The following is a 20,721-nucleotide window of genomic DNA, read 5'->3' as shown; positions in this document are numbered from 1 at the left end:
GAGGTATATTAGCAAGAGACACGGCCATCCCACAGCGACAGACAAGCTCATCGGTACTGTACTATGTCCGACGTGAGTATCCACTATCGTCCACGGTGGGCACGTTGATACATCGTGGGGTGGACAGGCAAACACACTAAAAGATCTAGGCAACAAGGCCTTTCAAGCCAAGGATTACGACAAGGCCATCCAACTGTTTTCACAAGCAATCACCCTCGATCCCTCCAATCACGTCCTCTACTCCAATCGCAGCGCTGCAAAAGCTGGCAAGAAGCTCTATAGCGATGCACTCGAAGACGCAGACAAGGTTTCGCCCATTTCAGATCATTACTCGTTTTTCTTCTGATGAGAAGGTGACCTGCAGTGCGTAAGTATCAACCCTACTTGGGGAAAGGGTTACGCGAGGAAGGGTGCTGCACTTCACTGGCTTGCGGAGATATCCTGAGGCCATCGCCGCATACTCCGATGGTCCTCAAATATGAGGACAGCCCCGCACTACGCAAAGGTCTCCAGGAGGTCCAAGATGCCCAGGGTACCCTCTTAGTCCTCCTCTCCTCAATTCCGTCTCTTACACCCCCCACCAGCCAAGGATGATCGTGTTGCAGACTCTGGTCTGGCTAAGATGTTCCAGGACCCTAATCTCGTCAGCAAGCTTGCAGCCAACCCCAGAACACAGAAACACCTTACCGACCCAGCTTTTGTCCAAAAGGTAATCTCATATCGTGCAAGTTCCCCGCTTATCTACCCTGCTAACATTTTATTTCGCGCTTAGCTGAACATGATGCAGCAATATCCCAAACTTGCCGAGACGTGAGTGTAGATTCCCCTCTACCCCTGAGACTAACGTCGACGTCACTACCAACCACACCAGCGCACTCTGTTCGGACCCCCGCATGATCGACGTCCTCGGCGTAGCAATGGGTATCGACATGCAAGGTTTCTCGCGCGAAGAAGGTTCAGACGAACTCCCTCCGGGCTTCCAACATCAACCACCACCACCTTCCCGGTTTGGGTCGAACCCACCGCAATCATCGTCTCCCCCGCGATCGTCGTCCTCAACATCGAAGCCCGCACCTGAACCAGCGCCCGAACCACCAGCGGAAGATGTCGAGATGACAGAGGAAGAACAGGAAGAGGCTAAGGCTAAGGCTGAGGCGTTGGAGCTCAAGACAAAGGGCTCCGCTTCTTACAAGGAGAGGAGATTCGACGAAGCTGCAAAGTGCTTCTCCAAAGCTTGGGACCTCTGGCCGAAGGATGTTACCTTCCTCACCAACCTTGCTGCAGTTTACTTCGAGCAAGGAGACTATGACAAGTGCATTGAGTCGTGCGAGAAAGCCGTCGAGGAGGGCAGATCGGTGAGTTTTTGATAGCCTACAGCGCTGAGCTGTATCCTGAATAAACCCCGCGTGTCACATAGCTCCGTGCAGATTTCAAGCTCCTCGCTAAAGCCCTTGGCCGTATTGGTTCTGCATACTCCCAGAAAGGCGACTTGCCCTCTGCTGTAAAGTACTTCCAAAAGTCTCTTTCCGAGCACCGAGACGCCGCCATCTTGGCAAAACTCCAGTCGACAGAGAGGGCCATCGCAGAGGCAGAGCGCAAGGCGTACATTGATCCCGCAAAATCTGCTATAGCTCGCGAAGAGGGCAACACTGCCTTCAAGAACGGAGACTTTGTTGGCGCTGTGAAGTTGTACGCGGAGAGCATTAAGCGCGACCCTTCGGATGCCAGGGGTTACAATAACAGAGCAGCGGCATACATGAAGCTGATGGCCCTTCCCGAAGCATTGAAGGATGCCGAAGAAGCTATCAAGGTTGACCCCAGCTTCGGTAGGTTAACAACCTGTCTCGGCCTCCGATCGGAGCTCTTTTTTTGCTGATACGGAGATACAGTAAAGGCATACATTCGCAAAGCCAATATCCTTCACTCCATGCGCGAGTATACCAAGGCGTTGGAAGCACTCCAGGCTGCGGAGAATGCTGACACAGCCAGTGCCCATACGTCTGAAATTCACGCCCAAGAGCTCAAAATTCAGCAAGCACTCTTTGCCCAGCGTGCTGGGGAGACAGAGGAACAAACCCTGGAGCGTGCAATGAGGGATCCAGAAGTTGCTGTACGGACTTCTCTCTCAGCATACTCGTTAAATTCGAGGTTGACTACCTGAGCAGAAAATTATGTCAGATCCTGTGATGCAGCAAATCCTCCAGCAGGCACAGGGCAACCCTGCTGCATTGCAAGATCACATGAAGAGCCCCATCATTCGCGAGAAGATTATGAAGCTCGTCAATGCGGGTATTATCAAAACGAGGTGATTTGGACGGGTCGAAGGTCGCTAGTCGCACTTCCTTGTGTATGTATTATACAATACACTCGTGTCTGTAAGAATAATTTGTGCATCCTCCATTTTACATGTCCACAACAATTGCACACCCAAAAACGTGGAATTCAAGAAAAAGATGGGTTTTCCCAAGACTCGTCGAGTACGTTTTCTGCTTCGAAGAAGCGCGTTATAGCTTCGACGTGTGTCTCCCATCCTGCCTTCAAGTTTCCCGACTGGACTTGTTGCCAAATGCGAGCGCATGCGTGGACATCCTCGACGCTGCTGAGTCCGATCACCGTTGGAGTTTGTGCTTTCAACGCTTGTCCGAACGCATACCCCAACGCAAGTTCGCTGATCGTCGGACTTATGCTGCCCTCACCAATTCGTTCGTTATGCATAGCAAAAGCCTTTGCGACGGCCACCTTAATTTCATCTGACGCAGGGTGCCACGCAGGCGGTTTCGGACTTAGTAAGCCCATGCTGAACGGTGAAGCAGATACGACTTGCTTCAGTTTGGCACGTTCCAGGAAGGCGGGTTTGAATGCCTCAAACGTCCGGTTTTGAAGGTTCAGATGGCTGTATGACATCACGATGTCAAGTGGTTTACCTGTCGTGTGGAGGACCAGGACGGCAATACGAAGGAGTGTCGGGAGGGGGTATCCTATACCACCCCATCATGGCAATTAGTTTCTGAGAGTACACGAGCCGTCGAACGCCGTACCGCTAATTCCCACTTTCCTCACGATCCCTCTTTCCTGGAGTTCCCTCAGCGCTGCGATTGCACCCAACACCTCCTGATCGCCCTCCCCGAGCACTTGGTCGGCCTGATGCTCTTTGAGACCATACGCTTCCCTCTCACTTCCAAGGGCAGAGAGGTGATTCCCTACTGTGCGTGGTGCACGAACGTCTGCTATGAACTCGACGTCGTGTACATAAACCACGTCCAGGTAGTCTGTATACAGTCGTGAGAGGCTGCGTGCCACGCTGGCGCGGACGCCTGCCCAGGTGAGGTCAAAGTCTGCCCGCGTGCTTCCAAAGCGGCCACATTTCGTTATCTGTGAGTGGATGTGGATGACGAAGTGAACGGGGGGTCAGGATCTGGGACGTACAAGCTGGTAAGAGGATCGAGGGAATTCGCTTTCCAGTGCTTTCAATGCATTCCCCAGTATAATTTCGGAGGGTCCGTAGTACGGTGAGGTATCGAAAGCGTTAATGCCGTACCTACAGACCGGTAAGAGCGCCTTTAGGGAACGACGATCAAGCGCACCTCAATGCGAGCCTCGTTGCCCGGAAGGGCTTCGTACTGCTAATGTGATTGTCCGTGTTGTAAAATGCAGAAAACGAAGCTGCACCGAAGACAACAGCAGGAAGCTCATCGAAGCATGTCGTCTACCACGCAGAGAGGAGCCCTCTCGTTAGCGCCGGCTGGACACACGCCCCCCTAAAAAGCCTCACTGACAATCTGGTTGCTTGCCTCAGGTCTATCGATCTCGTCGTCTGGAATCTGCTCGATGCGCGGAAGTGGATACACAGGTTGCACTGCATCCAGACGCTCGACCATGGTGATGACAGAGGACCCACTCAAGCAATAATATAAATACTGTCACTACTGTCGTCTGTCGCCCCTGTGGGGCGCCGAAGAAAACGTCCGATCACACGGAAGCGATCGGTGAAAAGAAAGGAGATGTATCCATGTTATTGAACAGTAAAGGGAAACAGCAGCAAGGCAAATGAACTGTCAGTTCCTTCCTGTAGCTTGGGATGTTTATAGCTTGTCTCGCGACCAGCTATACAAGTTCGCTCATTAGTTTGCCGAGGATCGAAAAAGCGCGAAAAAAAAAAGTGACAAACCTCTTGGCAAACCTGTTGTTCACGTCCAACATCTTTACGTTTTCGTCCGGTTTGACGTCGTTCCAAGGAGTGGGGTTGCTCTTCGTCCAGACGACTATGTAACAGATATTCGTTAGCAAAAGGGTATATGGGAATTCTGTGGTAGAAACTCAAGTCTCACCGGTTGGCCCACGAGCAAGGCGGGTTAGATACCACGTTGCGCCACCTACGGCCAGACCCATAACAGCATAACTGGAAGCGCCACTTTCGTCAATCTTGGACCACCCAGCAGCAGGAAACAGACCTACAGTGGAATGGCCTATTCATAACCAAACCATGAGACCAACCAACACAGTGAATGATAGATATAATAAAACAGACAGACCTCGATGGCAAACCAGTGACGCATGAACTTGCTCCTTGCACTAGAAACCATGATGACTACGCTGCGGTTGTAGGTCGAGTTGGATTGTAGTTGGTCTCAGACGGGCAACACCACCGGAAACTGCCGAAAGGAATTTCGGCTGCATTCGGAAGAGTTCAGGGGCTTTCGACACACCATCTCTCAAGTCGAACTTTGTCGACATTAACGATCTGCCTTTACAGTCTAGCTTGCGTGGATATATCCTGTTTGTACTCGGGTCTTGCGTCTTTGATGCACCACGACATCCTCTCCCTGAGGGCTCACCATGATCAATTTACTCAGTGACAGTTGACGAGTTGTTGTCGTTGTTGATAGGCGAACATCTTTTTGCCAAGGAAGGCGGTAGCATAATGCTGTTTGAATGGCGGGGTTACACGTTCGTAACTTTTGACCCTTGACGTGGTTCCAAGTAACTACGCGGCGCAGGATCGCAAGCTCGTAGAATCATCACGGAATGCTGCAAAACTATGCGAGTTCACCTCACCACAGTATCTGCATCCTCGACGGTCGGTCCAATCAACCCATTTCCGTCTCGTACATTATATTCAGGTTGCGCCGCCGCGGTGCTATTACGCCCAACACAAAGGCTGTGGCGAACCAGGTGATATTCCTCCAATGCATCGTGCAGGAGGGCTGCCACCTGGTGCGTTTTAACTCACACTTTTCCAGAAAGATTGTGCTCATCTGATGTAACAGCTTATTATCATTCCACAATGATCCCCGCATCGACATTTTTGGTTGGGGTTCGGATACACCTCATTAAATACCAGGGTGATGATCGTAGAGTTATGACATAATTCTCCTTTTCTTTGGAAGCTTGATGTGTTTTCGGACATCGCTATGTAAGTTACTCGAACTTTATCGGTGTTAACCCCTTGATATACTTTGGCAGGCTAGCTCGTACGGATATATCCTGTTTACCTTGTGTCTTTGCTGCACTACTCGCTGGGAGTTTACAGGTCCTCGCAAAGGATGATGATGACATCGACTGAGTTGCCCGTCGCAGATTTCGAGTCCTCGACGCGATTATGAGTCACAGCACGGCGGAGGATCACGAGTTCACCACATCACGGCACCCCTGATTCGAATTTCACCACCTCTATTCCATTCAGTTCGCGCCACTAACGCAAAAGCTGTAGTGGACGGGCGTTTTCAGCAAACGACAATGATGACGGAGGTTATCACCTGACACCCCTTAATCCCCGTTTTCACCGGAAAGAGTAAGTTCATCTGCTCATTTCACGACTCCTATCATTCTACGAGGATCCGCGCATGAACGTTTTTGGAGGGAGTTTGGATGCTTATCACTAATGACGAGATCAACGGCCGTAGAGTTCTGACATAATTGTTCGGTCATCCCTACGTCCATTCCATGCTAGTACCGTTTATGACCCAGACCCGTACTTAAATACGCCCAGACTGCGCTCTCCTTCTCCCATCTCCCATCTCACTTTGACATCCCCCATCCCATACCCATACCTGACTGAGAAGATTGTGCTATAAAGTGCGTCTGCCAATTTATGGAAGAACCTATGAATGACCAATTTTCCGTAGACAAAGCTTCGAAGCTTTTAGTACTGATGCCTGTCATGTTAGAAAACCCCACCCGTAAATGCCTTGTAACAGGAGGCTATGGATTTATAGTAAGTGCTGCCTTGCCTTTTTGTGGGATACTGCCGAACTTTTCATCCGATTTATTAGGGTTCTCACGTAGCGAAGGCCCTCTTCGAGCGTGGTCATTTCGTACGCATCGCTAGCGATACCTCTTCATCTCCCTTCGCAGAAAAAATCAGCACCGAGGTCCTTGTCGGGAACGTGTGTGACCCATCCTTTTGCGAGCGTGCCGTGAGAGGAATCGACACTGTCCTTCACTTCGCGGCCAACATGGGTGGCATGGGGGTCATCCACGAAGAGAATGAATTGATGATATATCGGGATAATCTGACCATGACGCATAACATGCTCTCTGCGTCTCGTCTCGCAGGTGTACGCTCCTTCTTCTATGCGTCCTCAGCTTGCGTGTACCCTGTATCCCTACAAGGGGATTCCCAAGCTGACGTTTTCCTGAAGGAAAGCGACACTTGGAAGGACTGCGCACCACCCAACCCCCAGGGTCTCTACGGTTTGGAGAAACTCTCCTCGGAGCTACTGCTGTTGCACGGCGGGGGAGACATGGATATTCGCATTGCCCGTTTCCACAATGTGTATGGACCTCGTGGCGCGTGGATGGACGGCCGCGAGAAAGTTCCCGCTGCATTGATCCGAAAGGCACTCGCAGCAGCAGCGCTGCAGGAGGCCACTCTGACACTGGAAATTTGGGGGGACGGAAAACAGCGCCGCAGTTTCCTTTACATCGACGACTGTGTCGATGCAGTCCTGCTACTTCTTAATTCCTCGTGCAGGGACCCCCTCAACATCGGTTCAGACCGCTCCGTAACGATCGATTATCTGGCAGAAGTTGCGTGCTCATGCGCAGGACTGCAAACGAAAGATGTCCGGTTTAATCACGTTGAAGCTTCTGGGCTGGTCGGTGTGTCGGCACGGAACTCAGACAACACGTCCATCCAGGGAACACTGGGGTGGTCTCCCAAGGTATCGTTGGAGGATGGGATTAAAAGGACCACCGAATGGATCAAGGATGAAATGCAGAAGATGTTTGTAGCTATCACTGATGAGGAACGCGCACTTGCGCTGCGGAACCTTAAACGCAGTCGAGTACTCGCTTTATCAAGCGGATACATCACATTTGCAGTCCTCCTTCCAATCACTTCCCGTGGTTCGGAACCTCCGACTCGGTGCCTGTCCACGTTGAGTACATTTGCCGAATCACTTCAGAACACTACGTGGCGGGACACACATCAAATAGGTGGTCTCCGCTTCAAGGTCAAGGTCTATCTTGCCATCGATGAGGACGATCCAGTTCTCAGGAAATGTGACGACACCGGGGTCAACGTTGCTGAAGCCGTCCTTCTGTCGAAGAACATCACTTCCGTTGCTATCGAGATATGCAACCAGCCGCCTGGCCACGTATGTGCTATCTGGCGCCAATGTGCAGAGCGGGCTATGAAGGATGGGTGCGATTATTTTGTTCTGATGGGAGATGACGTTGTATTGGAGGACGAAGGCTGGATGCGAGTTGTGCATGCCGAGTTCCTCGAAATATCCAAACGTCAACACGTTCCCAATGGTTTTGGCTGCGTTGCCTTCACCGACATCACGTTCCCCGGGTTTCCTACCTTCCCAATCATCCACCGCACCCACATGGACATTTTTTCCGGGCGTGTAGTTCCGGACAACTTCATTAATCAAGACGGAGATCCGTTCCTCTACCAGCTCTACCGTCGCTGGAACTGCTCTGCGATGGTTCCGTTACGGATTTCGAATGTAATCGGCGGTGCCCGCCTAGCACGGTATGATAAACAACACGCTGATGGCTGGAGATTTGGGCCACTGGACAAGGCTACAGACGCCACTGAGCGGTGGCTGCTACAGCACTGCCCAGTTGCCCCAAGGTTGTTGACGATTGACGTGGTCATTCCAAGCTATCGCGTACAACTCCCTTTTCTGGATCGCATACTTAGCCTTCAGTCGTCCTCGGCATGTGTCGTGATGTTCATCATCATTGTCGACGATCCATGTGCATCGTCAATATGTGAATTGGAAAAGAAGTATGGCTGCCGGCCGGACGTTTGTATCCGCGTCAATACCGAGAACTTGGGCGCCTCAGCCTCGCGCAACAGAGGCATGAAGGAGTCGGCCGCTGATTGGATCGTATTTCTCGACGATGACGTACATCCGGATCCAAGCCTCCTTCAAGAAGCCGAAAGAGTTATTCGCGAACACCCCAAAGCGGCTGGTTTTATAGGGTGTACATACTTCCCGCCCGCAGAAACAATCTTCGAGACTGCCGTGCACCTGGCAGGGGTTTCGTATTTCTGGGATATCGCAGAGAAGATGGCAGGTGAAAGCGACATGCCATGGGGCGTAACCGCGAATATCATCGTACGCCGCGTCGAAGATGGGGTAGAGTTTGGATTGCAGTTTCCGAAGACGGGTGGAGGTGAAGATATCGATTTCATTCGCCAGAAAAGGGAGTATTCGATTTCCCATGGAGGAGAGGGCTTCCATGCCGCCCCGAATGTTTTAGCCACTCACCCATGGTGGAACGGCGGGAAAAGGTCATACTGGCGTTTTTACTGGTGGTCCAAAGGCGATGGTCAGCTTATCAAGATGTACCCTGACTTGACCTACATGGATCATGCTCCCAACAGCGCGGAGCTCCTCCTACTGAGCTTGGTACTGGCACTGGCCGGTTCGGTGGTATATGCTTTTGCTGGCGTCAATTTACCGCTTATCCTCGGAATTCATCTTGCAGCAGCGACGTTCATAGGAAACATTGCGCACGACGTGTTTCGCCATCTTTGGAGAGACACAGCTCGCGCAGCTCGCCACAACTCCACGATCACTGGTTCAAAATGGCCCCTGGCGGTGCTTGAAAGCGCCATAATTAGGATGACGAGTGAGATGGGCCGCCAGGTCGGCCAGCTGGAGAGGAAAGAGTTTCTCCCTGGGAGACGCTTCGAATGGTTCACACACAGAGCAGGGTCTGGGCCAAGAGATGAAGAGAGGTTGAATTCCAGGCAGAGATTTATCGTCGTAGTTGGTATTCTTGCCGTCAGTCTTGCTAGTGTGTATCAGTAAGTTCTCTTCGAAGCTCTCGCGTAGTATGCATGTCAGTCTTTCCCCTTCTTCCGATAGTTTCTCTGTATGCTTGTCCTGTCCTTGTCCAATGCCGCATTTTCGGTACCTTCCACCTTGCGCTAAATCTTACAGTACCTAGCCTTCGTTCGGCCTGGAACCTGACGCGCGCGACGGGACGGCAACGTGAGAATCAGCCGCACCTGGTGGCATTGCGGTCTGTCTTAGTGCAGTCCTTCGGTTGGCCCGCAACGGCCCCCGTGAGTTTTGTGTCATCACTTCATACCATCGCGTATGCATCAATATGAGTGATTTCCTTACCCTGATGTCTGTTTGAAACAACTATGCCCTCTATCACGTCTTCCGTAACGCCTTTCGGATTATTCGCTGTGGGCCCGGACCTGAGACCTCTCACTGTACCACCTACGCAACCGCTCTTCAATGTACCTCGGGAGCTTTGTTTCCCGCGGAGCTCAGGGTGTACAGTGAGGTTAAAGGTACTGTTTTCGTGACGAACAGTCACCGGGGAAATAGGCTTCGGCGGTGGTGTGGGCGACTGTGTCAGCAGCAGGAAGAGTCCGCTGGAATCATCCCATTCCTCGGCGACCAACCTTCAGATACGTACCCCGTACCAGGGTGCTTTGCCCGATTGACTGTCCGCATCCCCTTCGTAAGCGGTCTCGGGGTTCATCCCTTGCGAAGCGGAAACTCTGGTGGGTGTGGCTCGAAGAGGTTCCGGGTTATTTCCTCCAATATTGTGGAGGGTGGCGGCCAGACACGAACGACTGTTTTATATGTCCCCTAGTTCTTGAATCCTCTTACACTCAGCCAATCTTGTCCGACCGCCGCTCTGGCACGGTGCGGTTGTGTGTTTCGATGGTAAAAGCCCTCGGTGAAGAAACCCACCCGTCCCATGGGTGGATACCGTCCTACCATGGGTTGCCTTGAGGTCAATATTGCCGGAAACCTGCATTCTTACCATTTGGGTACCATTCATACGAGTAAGTCTGTTTATAGTGAATATCGACTCCATCTCGTATCACCTTTGCCTTTGTCTAGGTATATCCGCGAAACGTGTCTCGACATCCGAGTCTTCGCAGGTGTCCGTTCGATCTTCGGCATTCTCTGGGATTCATGAGTTCAACCTGTCCTGAACCATTCCTGTCAGGTCCAATTTTCAGCTTCTCCACAATTGCAACGCAATGGTTACTGGCGGAGCGCTGAGCAGCCAAGTGAAAATTGGAGTTAGTCACTCGAAAGCATCTCGAAACCATGATATATATAAATAATACGCATGTCCTTGAAACGCATAACGATAACATGAATACAGCGACAACAATGTTGACACATCATAACAAGACTTGCCCCACTAACGCCACCACCAAGGGGTAGCGAACGGAGGAGGAAGTAGGGGGAAAAGCGTGAACTATGTGACAGACCGATGGAAGTGAAGTCGCTGGAAAACATGTTGAAAATGTTTATAGAAGCATAAGTCATATGGGCCGGGATCAGGAGCAGCACTGCATAGGCTAAGATACGCGACAAGCTGAGCACAATTAACAACCAAGGGCAAGAAAAAAAGCACGTACGATTACAAGGAAACCTCGGTTGCCCTGCAACCCTTGCAGGCGCTCACCATGAAACAGGAACCAGTCCCGGTAAAGGTTTCCTGACTTAATCTGCTCTTCAACTTCTCCAACTGCTTGTCCCTGCAGACAAATCCTCGCTCGGTAGTGCATTGCGCATGGTCTTCAGCACAGGACATCAAAGGAACTGACTCGAAACCGTCCGGATTTTGGCTGGGTGAGCCGCTACTGGACATGATGCACGACGCGATCGCAGTCGCACCTGGCGTCCACGAAAAAGGTATAAAATTTGACAGCTTTTGTAATTTCTGCAATGAAAATCGTGCCGAAAGCGGAGAGGGCATGATAGAAGGTAGCGATACTGAAGGAATTTGCTGCTGATGATAACGATCACCACCACTGGGCTCGTAACTGGTCACCTCCGGCGTGGCGCCGCCACTTTCCGGGGGGCATCTGAAGGTGGACACGACATCGTTGGCTGTGAAACGCAAGAGGAAGAAAATGAGTTAAGCGTACTCATGGATAATCTAGGCTGAGGCTTAGTCGAACCGTTTGGATTTCGGGAGAGATCTTTTGCAGTACGGACTACGGATGCTCTTGGTTTTGTCGGCGTAGACTGTGCGACAGCTGACGGCAAAGGTTTGGGTTGCGGTATGAAGGTTGAAACATTGCCTCCTTTCTTGGATGGAGGAGTGATGAACGAACACCTAGGGAGGTCAGCTAGTGTCGAACGACCTGTCGGCGGCTTTGACGGTGTGAGCGGCGCTGATGGTGACTGAGTGAATGAACGAAGCACAGTTGCACGCGGGATCGAAGACGGCGACATTGTAGTTCTGCTAGAGGGCCGGCTATCGCAACTAGCGCTGGGCTGCACAGGAGATGGAGTAGCAGGTGCCTCGGGTAGGGCCCGAACATCAACTGGAGGGAATTGGGAAATTGGTGGTTCCTGCTCTTCGTAAACGGGCACAAGTTTTCTTGGCACTGAGTGAGATTCCGACTCAACTGGAGCTATGGTTGTGGTAGGCGGCGAAACACAAATTTGTGGTGGGGTGATGCAAATAGTAGGAGGTGGGTTGAAGATGAAGCGAATACCACCTTCGACTTCCTCGCCTACAAACTCGTCGTCTGTATCTTCCTCATCATCCTCATGCACCGTATCAAGGCTCCTCACCGGAGCTGGCGGTTCAACCACGACGCCAATGTCAGCAGGCAAAACGAACGGTGGCATTTCATCCTCGTCATCCGCAGGACAGAAGGCAGATGCAAATAAGCCCTTCGTCCTCTCTTCCGAACCAAGGTGGGGAGACATGTCAACGTCGTCCAGACAACCAAAGAAGTGGTCTACATCTTCCTTTTGCTCCGATAGAACAATGGCATGGCCTCTTGGGAAAGTCCACGTCTTAGAAAGCGTTGCGTGGCGACCGTGAGCGGGGTTGTTGAGAGGTTTGGCAGCCTCACCCCCGCTCGCGACATCGAATTTGAGTACCATTTCCTCTGCCGAGCCAGCGGATGAACCACCCGGACTCTGGAAACTGAGATCTGAGTCGTCTTCGTCTTCGTATCCAGCCAGGGCATCCACCTCTTCTTCGGAGAGATCCTCTTCAGCAACCACGTCCAAGGTCGAACCCGCCTTCATAAAGCTGTCATCTAGCGACTCGACCTCGGTGGAACTTTCGGAATCGATGGATTGGAAGCCGAATTCACGGGAACCGCCGAATCGTGAGGGCATGATTGACTTTATTCCAAAACCATTCGTGAGACGAGGGACCGCAGGCGCGTTGAAAAGGCCAGCATCGTCCAAAAGGTGTTCTAACTCTTGCCTGCGTTCGCGTTCTTGTTCGAGAGCAGCACGAAGTTGCGCACATTCGTCAACTGTCGCATCAGCATCCTGTAGGCGCTCTTTGAGTTTATTGACTTCTTCCTCGAGTTCGTCCCGTTCGCGTGTCAGCGCTGTCTTTTCAACCAAAGAGAGATCGAGAGCGGCAATTTTGTCTTCTATCGCCTTTTCAAGTTGCGTTTTTTCAACCTCGAGCAGACCAAGGCGGGAACGTGCAACCCAGGCATCCCGCCTCTCAACTTCAATGCGTTTGGCGAGCACGCCCGCCCGTTCGTCAGCGTCAGAAACGCGCTTTCGCCAACCGTCTACGTCCCGCTTGAGCTCGTCGCGTTCAGCCTTCAAGTCAGAGATTAACTGAAGCATCTCGTCGCTAGGCTCAGAAGAGCCCACAGAAACCTCTGAGGAATATGAAAGAGGGCGAGGGGAGTACAAGGACGATCTTTTGCGGAGGGTACGCTCCAGTTCGGTGATGCGGGTCAAGAGCACGTTGTGAGACCTAAATAAAAAATGCTGCTCCGCTACTGTAAGAGGCTTCTCGACGGCAAGAGATTGGTCACTCGAAATAGAAAAGTGACGGTCAGATGTGGGGGTCATTTCAGGCGACGGCAATGTTACCACATCCCGTGGTGTCGAGTCCACCGAACGCTTGTAGGAAATGCTGCTACGCCGCTTGATGACGCTAGACGTGTTGGTCAGAGAGTGCCTCCTGCTGAATGAACGGGGAACGGCCGACGGGTGAGCTATGGAATCGGTCTCGCTTGTCGTAATATCAGACGATAACGTAAGAGCTCTCAAACCGGCGCGAGGGCTGGGAGTAGTTGAGGGAGTCGGCAAGCCACCGGAAGTAACTACCGCAATGCCGCTGACGAGGGAGAGCGGACGCAGATTGAGGCTGGTAGGGCGTGGACGGGAGGGTTTAGCATGCTCTACTGAATGGACAGGTGGGGATGTCTCCTTTGGCTGTTCTGGAAACGTGTCGTTTTGCTCCTCTAACTCCTCTTCCTCTTCTTCTTCCTCAATGAGGGTGTGGAGCTGATCCTTTGCAACCGAGGACACAAACATCTTACCAGAGTCGCGCTTTCCCATGAGACCAGTAACGCCAAGGTTGTTGATGGCGGAAGTTGGAGGGAAGGCAGATTTCGTAGCTATGTTCTATATTAGTTCCCAGTGCACCACAAATAGCGATGGTCGTCAACCCACGGAAATCAAAAGTCTTGGTTGCGTCCGGGGAAGTTATGTCTGGGATTTCCACCTTGGAGAACGCGAGATCAGGCTTTCCCTCGAGTGCAAGGAGGGCGCGACGACGGATAGAGTCCCTGTCACCCAAATTGATGTTGTCATCCGAGTGCGCTGACGGAAGGTCCGGAACAGAAACGCCCATCAACTCTGCCGACTCGCGGCGCGTAGAGACTGAGGAGCGGCGCTTGTGGTGGGAGCCGCGTTTGGTTTGGGCCACGTTAGATGGTACATGGGTACTTGAAGAGAAGTCGAACGCTGGAACAGAGGGAACAGACGTGGAGATAGACAGAGAAATAGAGTTGTTTCGAGAATGAGATCGTCTGTGAGAGAGTTTGCTGAGGGTGTGAGCGGGGGCACTGCCGCCCATCTTGAATGATTCAAACTAAGAAGGGGTCAAGAGGGGTATGAGCAATGAGCGAGGGGACAGTACAGACCCTCAGTTTGGCCGCCGTATCGGAGTCTTGAGCCGGGTTAGAGACGTTGACAGAAGGGTCCATAATGTGTGTGACAATGAAAGAGCGTGGGGTGAGCAAACAAAAGAATGGAATGGGTCCGTCTCGAGTAGATGGCCAGCGGTGGAGACGAGATGGCAGCAGCGAAGAAATTCCAACCGTCTGCAAACAAGTCCTATCACCAACTTCAAACTCCGCTCCCCCGCATTCGACTTCCTTACTCGGATTAGCAAACGGGTGCCTGGTAATACGAACGATGCCTCAGATCGCCAGGCTGGACCCAGCCAAGACCGCATTCTTTCTCTGTGACTTGCAGACACGCTTCAGTAAGTCGGACTGGTGTCTTTCGTGCAGCGAGACAACATCTCCTCAGAGCAAGCGATATATGGCTTCGACGAACTTGTCTTGACCGCCAACAAGATGCTCAAAGTCGCTAAGGTGGGCGTGCCTCGCTGGAAGGTCGAGGTGACCACTCACGACATCAGCTCTTGAATATACCCGTCGTTGTGACAGAACAGAACCCCAAAGGTAGCGATCGTGGTCATCGACGATCACTCACTTACACTCGCACATAGGCCTCGGGCCAACCACACCGGAAATAGATCTGGATTCACTTGGTGATTTGTGCATCCTGACCATCGAGAAAGTCCTTTTCTCGATGATGGTCCCTGAGGTCAAAACCCAGCTCCAAGAACGACCTCATATTAGGTCAGTTGTCTTGTTCGGCATCGAGGTCAGTTAGATTCCCAGCGCACGAGAAACCGCTCAAGTATACAACGCCGAGCATGCACTTTAGTCTCACGTTTGCGTGTTGCAAACTGCCTTGGACCTTCTCGAGGAGGGTTACGACGTACATGTCCTCGCCGATGGAGTATCGAGTTGCAACCGCGAAGAAGTACCAGTCGCATTGTCTCGAATGCAACAGGCAGGGGGATACATCACCACGAGCGAAAGCGCGGCTTTTCAGTTGCAACGTGTGTTCAAAGCTGGTTTATATGCGGTCCATCGTCTGACAATACTTCTTCAGGGGGAGCTGGAACGACCCAATTCAAAGAGTTTGCAAAGATTATCAAGGATGAGAAAGACAACACTACGCGTGCGATACAGAAATTGGTTCAGTTGCGCAGCTCACTGTAAACTACACGTACCAAGAGAATGAAGTGTACTCTTAAGACATACAGCGTGAGAAAACAGAAGTAAAGGCGTGTTACTCCTGGCGCCTCGTTCCTCGTCAAGCCAAGTCAGCCAACACACCAGACCCTCACCTTTCAACACCACCCAGAATGTTTGGAAAGCTCATCCACCTTGGCATAGATGCCCTCCTAGTCAGCGCGCTGCTAGCTGGTGTTCGCCGGACAACCGGTCTCACGTGCGTCGGGACTTGACTCTGCTCTGATGTACTGAGACGGATCTATGGGCCCGTTTAGACCTGCACTCTCCCAAGTGCCCAACAAGGACATTCGCCGTAAGTAATTACGATAACTTCTACGTCTCCCATTAACCCGAGATAAGAATTCCTGCGCACATATCTCGAATTCGGTGAGTTGTTATATATCTCCCCTGTAGTCTAGTATCCCCATAACGCGTTTCGCAGGAGAGTATGCGTTCGACTTTGCGGTCGTCATCTTCGGGGTACTTTGCGATCGCCGTAAACCCTCCAATTGTCACTGACGTGGTCTCTTGCAGCGGTCAAGTTCCTTTGAGCGCAAGTGATAAGTCACCTGTGCAGCGCTAATCGCCCGGCGTCTCCTCCTCCTGATTTCCGTCCAGTTGTCGCCTCATTCCTTCGCTTTTGCATTCACGTGGAAACAGGTTATATGCGGACTCACCATTACTCATGCTCTGTACTTACAAATCCGGGAAATAATTATTCTGATCCAAACGCCTCTAGGGATGTAGCTATTTGGTGGGAGAGCAATGACGAACAGTCTTGGACAAGGATGAGGGTGAGGTATCTTATACGGCCAAGGCTAGACATTCATCCAAGGAAATTGTACACGAAGAAATGCAGTACTATTGAGCCCAAGGCAAAATCTGCAAATGCTCTGTGGGGGAAATGTCAATGAGCGCGTATCCCTTCCTTGTCCATGGGGGCAACTAACCGTTCTGGGGAGACATCGTTGAATTCCGACCGGTTTCCGGGGTTAACTTGTGCCCGAAGGGAAGCTGTAAGGACGAACTGTCCTACACAGCTGGCAAAGCTGTCAGTCGTACACCATTCCGTGAGACATGAAATACTTCTTGTATAGGCCGCGAAGCAAAACTCACCCAGCCAAGAAAGCATTGAAAGGGAAGTTGGTTACAAGGACGCAGTACGCGAATTGCATGATTCCCGAGAACATAATGAACACCAGGAAGGCGTCGACGATCTTGAGTCGGTCTGGCGTGTTTTGAATGTAAGACTTCCACATGGCTGAAAGCGCGACTGAAGTCTCGGATGCCACAGATGCTTTTGAAGTCTTCGGTGCAGTCATTCTGTCTGTTGGTGGTATGGACGAGTCTATTGGCAACGGCGGGTGACGTTCCTCAGACTCGGATTATGTAATCAAACTACCCGGCTTCAGAAAAATGAATTAACCCAAGGAGCAGGCCTGTCAGTGCGTCGATTGCTGACCTTCTACCAGTACTCACCCTATGGCCGCTGCAATAACACGCTCCGTGTTTTCGTCTTCGCGCTCTGTCCTTGCGACGTCAAGGTCACCTGTGTGTTCGCAGCGGCGGGTCACGCGGAGAACCTTGCACACACGCAAGGAGCTCCCATACAAAGTTGAAGATGGTCTCGGGAACTTCATGTCGCCTTCTACACTGAACATGGTCGCTATGGAGTACCAGCAGGGGCTCCTGGACCGTCTGAACGAATATATACGTGGTAAGCAACCGACGCTGTTAATTTAACTTGCAAGAGTTCCCCCGAATTCAAAGTTTTTTGCGGACATTGTTGCTGGCAGATACCGACTGACAGACGCAAAACGATTGCCCAGGTTGTACTCGATACAGCTGAGCGGCCGGACAAAACCATGACGTTCAGATACGCCAGTCACGCGCTGAACAACAGCTTCTTCCTAAATTGTCTGGTGCGCATCTACAAACCCTATGCCGCAATCATGTACTCATTCCATTACCTTGGTTTTGGTTTCTAGCGTCCACCGACAGGCGACTTCGGTGAAAGTGACGTAGAGCGGTCCATGCTCGGTCCATCCATCCGTAAACAATTCGGAAACTTCGACACTCTTCGTTCACAGTTCTCCGCCGCCGTCTCGGGTATGTCTGGCTCGGGCTACGTCTGGTTTGTCACCGACGCGAAGGGCAATCTCGCCTTCGTGCCCACCTTCGCGGCCGGTACACTTCTTGTCCGTTCGCGCACGGGCACCGTCGACCCGCTCAACCAACCTATTCTCGGGGAAGGACACGATATCCTTCTCCCTAACCAAAATAACCAGCGCTCGTTAGATCAACTTCGGAACTCCCATTCGCCTTCAGGCCCCGGGGCAGCACCGATGTCACCTACAACCGGCGCGTCACACGAACTCCCACCGCACAATCCCAACCCGCTCTCCCGCATGCTGCACACCTCGGCGTCGTCCCAAAGCCTTTTTTCGTCTCGCGCACGTTCTGTGTACGACCCATCAACGGGGACTGCTTCATGGGGAATTATGAACGACGCTGATATGCGCGACCTGAGGACCATCGGAGAGTATATTTACCCCTTGTTCTGCGTCAGCGTACATGAACATTGTTGGTTGCTTGACCATGGTATATGGGGCAAGGAAAAGTACATGAAGGAGTTCTGGTCGGTGGTGGACTGGGAACAGGTCGTACACAGGTTTGACACTTTCTCTGCTACAAGGAACACATAACTTTACAGTAATTACTATGGGTCTATCCATGAATAGAGCTATGTAACGCACATATACCGCACCCCCACTACACTCCCTTCTCCTTCATACGTTCAGGGCCTGAAGCCGCACATGATGACCCGATGTAATTGCCAAATATTCGATTACATTGGACCAAGGGCTACCACCTCCACTCGACGGATCCACAACTTTGCATCCGGACACCCTTGTACATCTTATACGTTTCCGAAGACAGTCGGACATGGTCGATTTTGAGGGAAGAGAAACTGTAAGACGGAAGCTCGAAACGTATTTGAAACGCGTGTGCTGGCCTTGGAACTTGCGCTCTAAGGAGTTGCGAGATCTGAGCACTCGTATGTCAACTGAAGATACGTAAATGCCTCACTTGGATGTCCACGAGCCGCGTAGTATTCGACTGCCTGATGAATGCATACTTGGTATCTCCCACCGCAGGATCTAAAAAACTCGGACATTCCAACAGCCTCCAAAACGAACACAAAGCATTTACCTTTTTTCGGGAATCGAACGTCCACGAACCCTCTGCTCCTCCAGTCGATCCGACACCTGAACCGGCCCCTGACAACGTGCATTGCGCACCAGTCGCATCCTCGCCTAGATACCATTCTATCTTCACATTCTCCATGGCCTTCATCATTCGCGACGTAAATGTGACCGTGAAGCTCCCTGAATCGAAAAGAAATGCGTCAACGAACCCAAGTCTGTGCCTGACGAGAATACGAACCACCAAGTTCACCGATAATAATGTTTGGTTTGAGAGCGATAGGGATGGGGAGATTGTTCACCACTACTTTTTGCGGTGGCGCGTATTGGTATTCCCCTAGTACGAATTTGCCATCCGGTGGAATAAAAGACAGTGTCTGTTCGCGTTTCCAACGTTGCAAGCTGACCATGACTAGAGTTCCGATTCAAAAGATGATGTGGCCGAAACAGAACGTACCGTACACAAGGATGAAAAGTACACTCTGCCATCACGTTAGGATTTGAAAAGCTCGCGAGCAAGTCTGGCATTCCTGCTATCTAGTAAGATCGGTGGTAATTTCATAGCCCCCACGGTTTCCGTACCTGACAGCCGTGAATTGCACTCAATCGTTCCGATCACATTGCTCGCAAGGGCGGCGCCGTTCCTATATAATCGTGAGAACTTGGTTTCAGGAAATCGCTCACAGACAAATGCAGATTCGGAAAATCACGCACCTCCCGACTATGGCACGCATTTCTTCGGTGACATCAAAAAGAATCTCGTTGGAATTGTGTCGTACTCCCACTTTGCGCCATGGTATCGGTGATGCGAACGCTCCACCGGTGTTATTCAATGATGTTGGACCTAAGGAGCATCGTAAAACCCCATTTCAGCAGCCTTCATGCGAAAACGTGCAAACGAGACCCACCTCCTGAACGGCCAACCGATGGTGCAGAAGCTGGGAGGGATGCAAGGAGTGTAGAAAGAAGGGAGGGCGGGATAACTATGTCACGCAGAATACTCGGCGAAGTCGTGAGAGGGTGCCCGGAAGAATCAAGAATTTCCTCTATTAGCTACGCCAGGGGGTTCTGAACTGCCCCACAGATCCAAACCAGCCATGACACACCTGGTACACAGTGTCAAAGTTACCTTTGAGCGTGACAGTGCTGACTGTTCCAAAATAGTCCTGAAGTATGTCGTGGAACGCTTGGAGAAATGCGAAGGCGACCAAAGGATCCACTGCAAACACGTGATTATGGGTAAGTGCGTTGACTAGCCTGACTGTCCGCGGGTCACAAATACTTACGGTCTCCCGAAATGCTAGCCAACATTCTCATTTCACGGACCTGGATATGACAACAAGCGCTGCCGTCCGGCATGTCGCCACCCCCACCGGACGCAACATATATTATTGGATCTATAATACCAGACGAAGGCGCTTTTGCGAGCTCGTTGTTGAGTGCATCGATGTGAAGGAGTGGGTATGCGGGGGGAAAGGAGGTGTACCCTGACTGGATGATCGGTCGCCTGGATAGGTTCAGCCGGAGTAGCCTCAGCAGAACAACGCGTAGAAGACACACCCGTTCGCGTCCAGAATTATGAGACCATCGATGGCCATCTTTGCTGAACCAGCCGCCTCGACGAGACACAGGTCGAGGATTACATGATCAGACGTTTTCCAAAAAGGCAATGAGCTATTAGTCATAATATACACTGGCGCGAGTCCGCGGTTTCATGTGGTGGTGTGAGCTGTGCTCTGTCAACTGTCATTCCATTATTTCGTCCGAATATATATATCCCCTGTGGATGCTAAGAGACACCCGAGACAAGTAAAATCCAGGAGCAATAGGATCATTAGGATGACGTTGGGTTACTGACCCCGGACGAGCCGGTGCTCCTTATGTAAAGTGCTACGCGTTTCAAGTGTACTGGATAGCACAACGCACACTCAAATCTGATCTGAAGATTATCTATGATACAAGGATTAGCGATAAGTTTGC

The 20,721-nt window shown here is 51.5% G+C and overlaps 10 protein-coding genes across 10 annotated transcripts; 4 read left to right on the top strand and 6 right to left on the bottom strand.

Moving 5' to 3' along the window:
* Window positions 1-63: 63 nt before the first annotated feature.
* On the top strand, window positions 64-2,309 carry F5J12DRAFT_887337 (chaperone; the record flags this gene model as incomplete). Its single annotated transcript, XM_051747187.1, has 9 exons — window positions 64-72; window positions 128-307; window positions 373-532; window positions 585-709; window positions 773-810; window positions 872-1,355; window positions 1,418-1,826; window positions 1,890-2,110; window positions 2,166-2,309. 9 exons carry the CDS (start codon window positions 64-66, stop codon window positions 2,307-2,309), a joined length of 1,770 nt encoding a protein of 589 aa, XP_051606004.1.
* Window positions 2,042-3,980, bottom strand: F5J12DRAFT_31128 (Aldo/keto reductase family-domain-containing protein). Its single transcript, XM_051738845.1, has 6 exons — window positions 3,777-3,980; window positions 3,585-3,706; window positions 3,427-3,538; window positions 3,039-3,372; window positions 2,174-2,978; window positions 2,042-2,110 (listed from the first exon to the last, which is right to left on the bottom strand). Exons 1-5 carry the CDS (start codon window positions 3,876-3,878, stop codon window positions 2,443-2,445), a joined length of 1,206 nt encoding a protein of 401 aa, XP_051606003.1. The 5' UTR covers window positions 3,879-3,980; the 3' UTR covers window positions 2,042-2,110; window positions 2,174-2,442.
* Window positions 3,893-4,639, bottom strand: F5J12DRAFT_794216 (uncharacterized protein). Its single transcript, XM_051744008.1, has 5 exons — window positions 4,533-4,639; window positions 4,456-4,466; window positions 4,329-4,399; window positions 4,169-4,262; window positions 3,893-4,104 (listed from the first exon to the last, which is right to left on the bottom strand). The coding sequence occupies exons 1-5, from the start codon at window positions 4,581-4,583 to the stop codon at window positions 4,083-4,085; spliced, it is 249 nt and encodes an 82-aa protein (XP_051606002.1). The 5' UTR covers window positions 4,584-4,639; the 3' UTR covers window positions 3,893-4,082.
* A 1,557-nt stretch (window positions 4,640-6,196) lies between these two features.
* F5J12DRAFT_794210 (glycosyltransferase family 2 protein) lies at window positions 6,197-9,523 on the top strand. Its single transcript, XM_051744007.1, has one exon. It carries the CDS (start codon window positions 6,456-6,458, stop codon window positions 9,270-9,272), a length of 2,817 nt encoding a protein of 938 aa, XP_051606001.1. The 5' UTR covers window positions 6,197-6,455; the 3' UTR covers window positions 9,273-9,523.
* Window positions 9,524-9,864: 341 nt separating this feature from the next.
* F5J12DRAFT_794209 (uncharacterized protein) lies at window positions 9,865-10,881 on the bottom strand. The gene is made up of 2 exons (XM_051744006.1): window positions 10,249-10,881; window positions 9,865-10,198 (listed from the first exon to the last, which is right to left on the bottom strand). Exon 1 carries the CDS (start codon window positions 10,589-10,591, stop codon window positions 10,325-10,327), a length of 267 nt encoding a protein of 88 aa, XP_051606000.1. The 5' UTR covers window positions 10,592-10,881; the 3' UTR covers window positions 9,865-10,198; window positions 10,249-10,324.
* Window positions 10,709-14,428, bottom strand: F5J12DRAFT_934248 (uncharacterized protein; the record flags this gene model as incomplete). Its single annotated transcript, XM_051749586.1, has 4 exons — window positions 10,709-11,293; window positions 11,323-13,837; window positions 13,893-14,313; window positions 14,366-14,428. The coding sequence occupies 4 exons, from the start codon at window positions 14,426-14,428 to the stop codon at window positions 10,861-10,863; spliced, it is 3,432 nt and encodes a 1,143-aa protein (XP_051605999.1). The 3' UTR covers window positions 10,709-10,860.
* Window positions 14,429-14,587: 159 nt separating this feature from the next.
* On the top strand, window positions 14,588-15,585 carry F5J12DRAFT_794205 (Isochorismatase-like protein). The gene is made up of 6 exons (XM_051744005.1): window positions 14,588-14,709; window positions 14,757-14,821; window positions 14,869-14,911; window positions 14,959-15,116; window positions 15,180-15,357; window positions 15,411-15,585. The coding sequence occupies exons 1-6, from the start codon at window positions 14,640-14,642 to the stop codon at window positions 15,518-15,520; spliced, it is 624 nt and encodes a 207-aa protein (XP_051605998.1). The 5' UTR covers window positions 14,588-14,639; the 3' UTR covers window positions 15,521-15,585.
* Window positions 15,586-16,361: 776 nt separating this feature from the next.
* F5J12DRAFT_710701 (defender against death DAD protein) lies at window positions 16,362-16,857 on the bottom strand (the record flags this gene model as incomplete). Its single annotated transcript, XM_051740664.1, has 3 exons — window positions 16,362-16,428; window positions 16,486-16,584; window positions 16,652-16,857. The coding sequence occupies 3 exons, from the start codon at window positions 16,855-16,857 to the stop codon at window positions 16,362-16,364; spliced, it is 372 nt and encodes a 123-aa protein (XP_051605997.1).
* Window positions 16,858-16,971: 114 nt separating this feature from the next.
* Window positions 16,972-18,648, top strand: F5J12DRAFT_794197 (uncharacterized protein). The gene is made up of 3 exons (XM_051744004.1): window positions 16,972-17,252; window positions 17,306-17,457; window positions 17,524-18,648. The coding sequence occupies exons 1-3, from the start codon at window positions 17,018-17,020 to the stop codon at window positions 18,238-18,240; spliced, it is 1,104 nt and encodes a 367-aa protein (XP_051605996.1). The 5' UTR covers window positions 16,972-17,017; the 3' UTR covers window positions 18,241-18,648.
* Window positions 18,218-20,474, bottom strand: F5J12DRAFT_794179 (clathrin adaptor mu subunit). The gene is made up of 12 exons (XM_051744003.1): window positions 20,302-20,474; window positions 20,028-20,248; window positions 19,848-19,960; window positions 19,650-19,794; window positions 19,456-19,585; window positions 19,324-19,385; window positions 19,199-19,271; window positions 18,983-19,143; window positions 18,749-18,924; window positions 18,626-18,696; window positions 18,292-18,566; window positions 18,218-18,240 (listed from the first exon to the last, which is right to left on the bottom strand). Exons 1-11 carry the CDS (start codon window positions 20,424-20,426, stop codon window positions 18,401-18,403), a joined length of 1,443 nt encoding a protein of 480 aa, XP_051605995.1. The 5' UTR covers window positions 20,427-20,474; the 3' UTR covers window positions 18,218-18,240; window positions 18,292-18,400.
* Window positions 20,475-20,721: the final 247 nt, after the last annotated feature.

This window comes from Pisolithus orientalis (genome assembly GCF_024613125.1).
Source record: "Pisolithus orientalis strain OTSU chromosome Unknown F5J12scaffold_1, whole genome shotgun sequence".
In the NCBI taxonomy this organism is placed as follows: domain Eukaryota; kingdom Fungi; phylum Basidiomycota; class Agaricomycetes; order Boletales; family Pisolithaceae; genus Pisolithus; species Pisolithus orientalis.
Note: the sequence above shows the minus strand (reverse complement) of the source record. Positions and strands in the feature narration are given on the sequence as shown.

Excerpts from the sequence above, each read along its gene's own strand:
- F5J12DRAFT_31128 (XM_051738845.1), bottom strand. The coding sequence starts at position 3,878 with ATGGTCGAGCGTCTGGATGCAGTGCAACCTGTGTATCCACTTCCGCGC. Across the intron at positions 3,707-3,776 it reads CTGAGGCAAGCAACCAGATT|ACGACATGCTTCGATGAGCT; the intron begins GTCAGTGAGGCT and ends TCTGCGTGGTAG. Across the intron at positions 3,373-3,426 it reads CTCGATCCTCTTACCAGCTT|ATAACGAAATGTGGCCGCTT; the intron begins GTACGTCCCAGA and ends ATCCACTCACAG.
- F5J12DRAFT_794216 (XM_051744008.1), bottom strand. The coding sequence starts at position 4,583 with ATGGTTTCTAGTGCAAGGAGCAAGTTCATGCGTCACTGGTTTGCCATC. Across the intron at positions 4,263-4,328 it reads CCTTGCTCGTGGGCCAACCG|TCGTCTGGACGAAGAGCAAC; the intron begins GTGAGACTTGAG and ends TCTGTTACATAG. Across the intron at positions 4,105-4,168 it reads AACAACAGGTTTGCCAAGAG|CTGGTCGCGAGACAAGCTAT; the intron begins GTTTGTCACTTT and ends GAACTTGTATAG.
- F5J12DRAFT_794210 (XM_051744007.1), top strand. The coding sequence starts at position 6,456 with ATGGGTGGCATGGGGGTCATCCACGAAGAGAATGAATTGATGATATAT.
- F5J12DRAFT_794209 (XM_051744006.1), bottom strand. The coding sequence starts at position 10,591 with ATGTTATCGTTATGCGTTTCAAGGACATGCGTATTATTTATATATATC.
- F5J12DRAFT_794205 (XM_051744005.1), top strand. The coding sequence starts at position 14,640 with ATGCCTCAGATCGCCAGGCTGGACCCAGCCAAGACCGCATTCTTTCTC. Across the intron at positions 15,117-15,179 it reads TTGTCTTGTTCGGCATCGAG|TCTCACGTTTGCGTGTTGCA; the intron begins GTCAGTTAGATT and ends CATGCACTTTAG. Across the intron at positions 15,358-15,410 it reads CGCGGCTTTTCAGTTGCAAC|GGGGAGCTGGAACGACCCAA; the intron begins GTGTGTTCAAAG and ends ATACTTCTTCAG.
- F5J12DRAFT_794197 (XM_051744004.1), top strand. The coding sequence starts at position 17,018 with ATGGCCGCTGCAATAACACGCTCCGTGTTTTCGTCTTCGCGCTCTGTC. Across the intron at positions 17,253-17,305 it reads TCTGAACGAATATATACGTG|TTTTTTGCGGACATTGTTGC; the intron begins GTAAGCAACCGA and ends CCGAATTCAAAG. Across the intron at positions 17,458-17,523 it reads GCTTCTTCCTAAATTGTCTG|CGTCCACCGACAGGCGACTT; the intron begins GTGCGCATCTAC and ends TTTGGTTTCTAG.
- F5J12DRAFT_794179 (XM_051744003.1), bottom strand. The coding sequence starts at position 20,426 with ATGACTAATAGCTCATTGCCTTTTTGGAAAACGTCTGATCATGTAATC. Across the intron at positions 19,586-19,649 it reads ATCGGTTGGCCGTTCAGGAG|GTCCAACATCATTGAATAAC; the intron begins GTGGGTCTCGTT and ends GATGCTCCTTAG. Across the intron at positions 19,272-19,323 it reads GTGCAATTCACGGCTGTCAG|GAATGCCAGACTTGCTCGCG; the intron begins GTACGGAAACCG and ends ACTAGATAGCAG.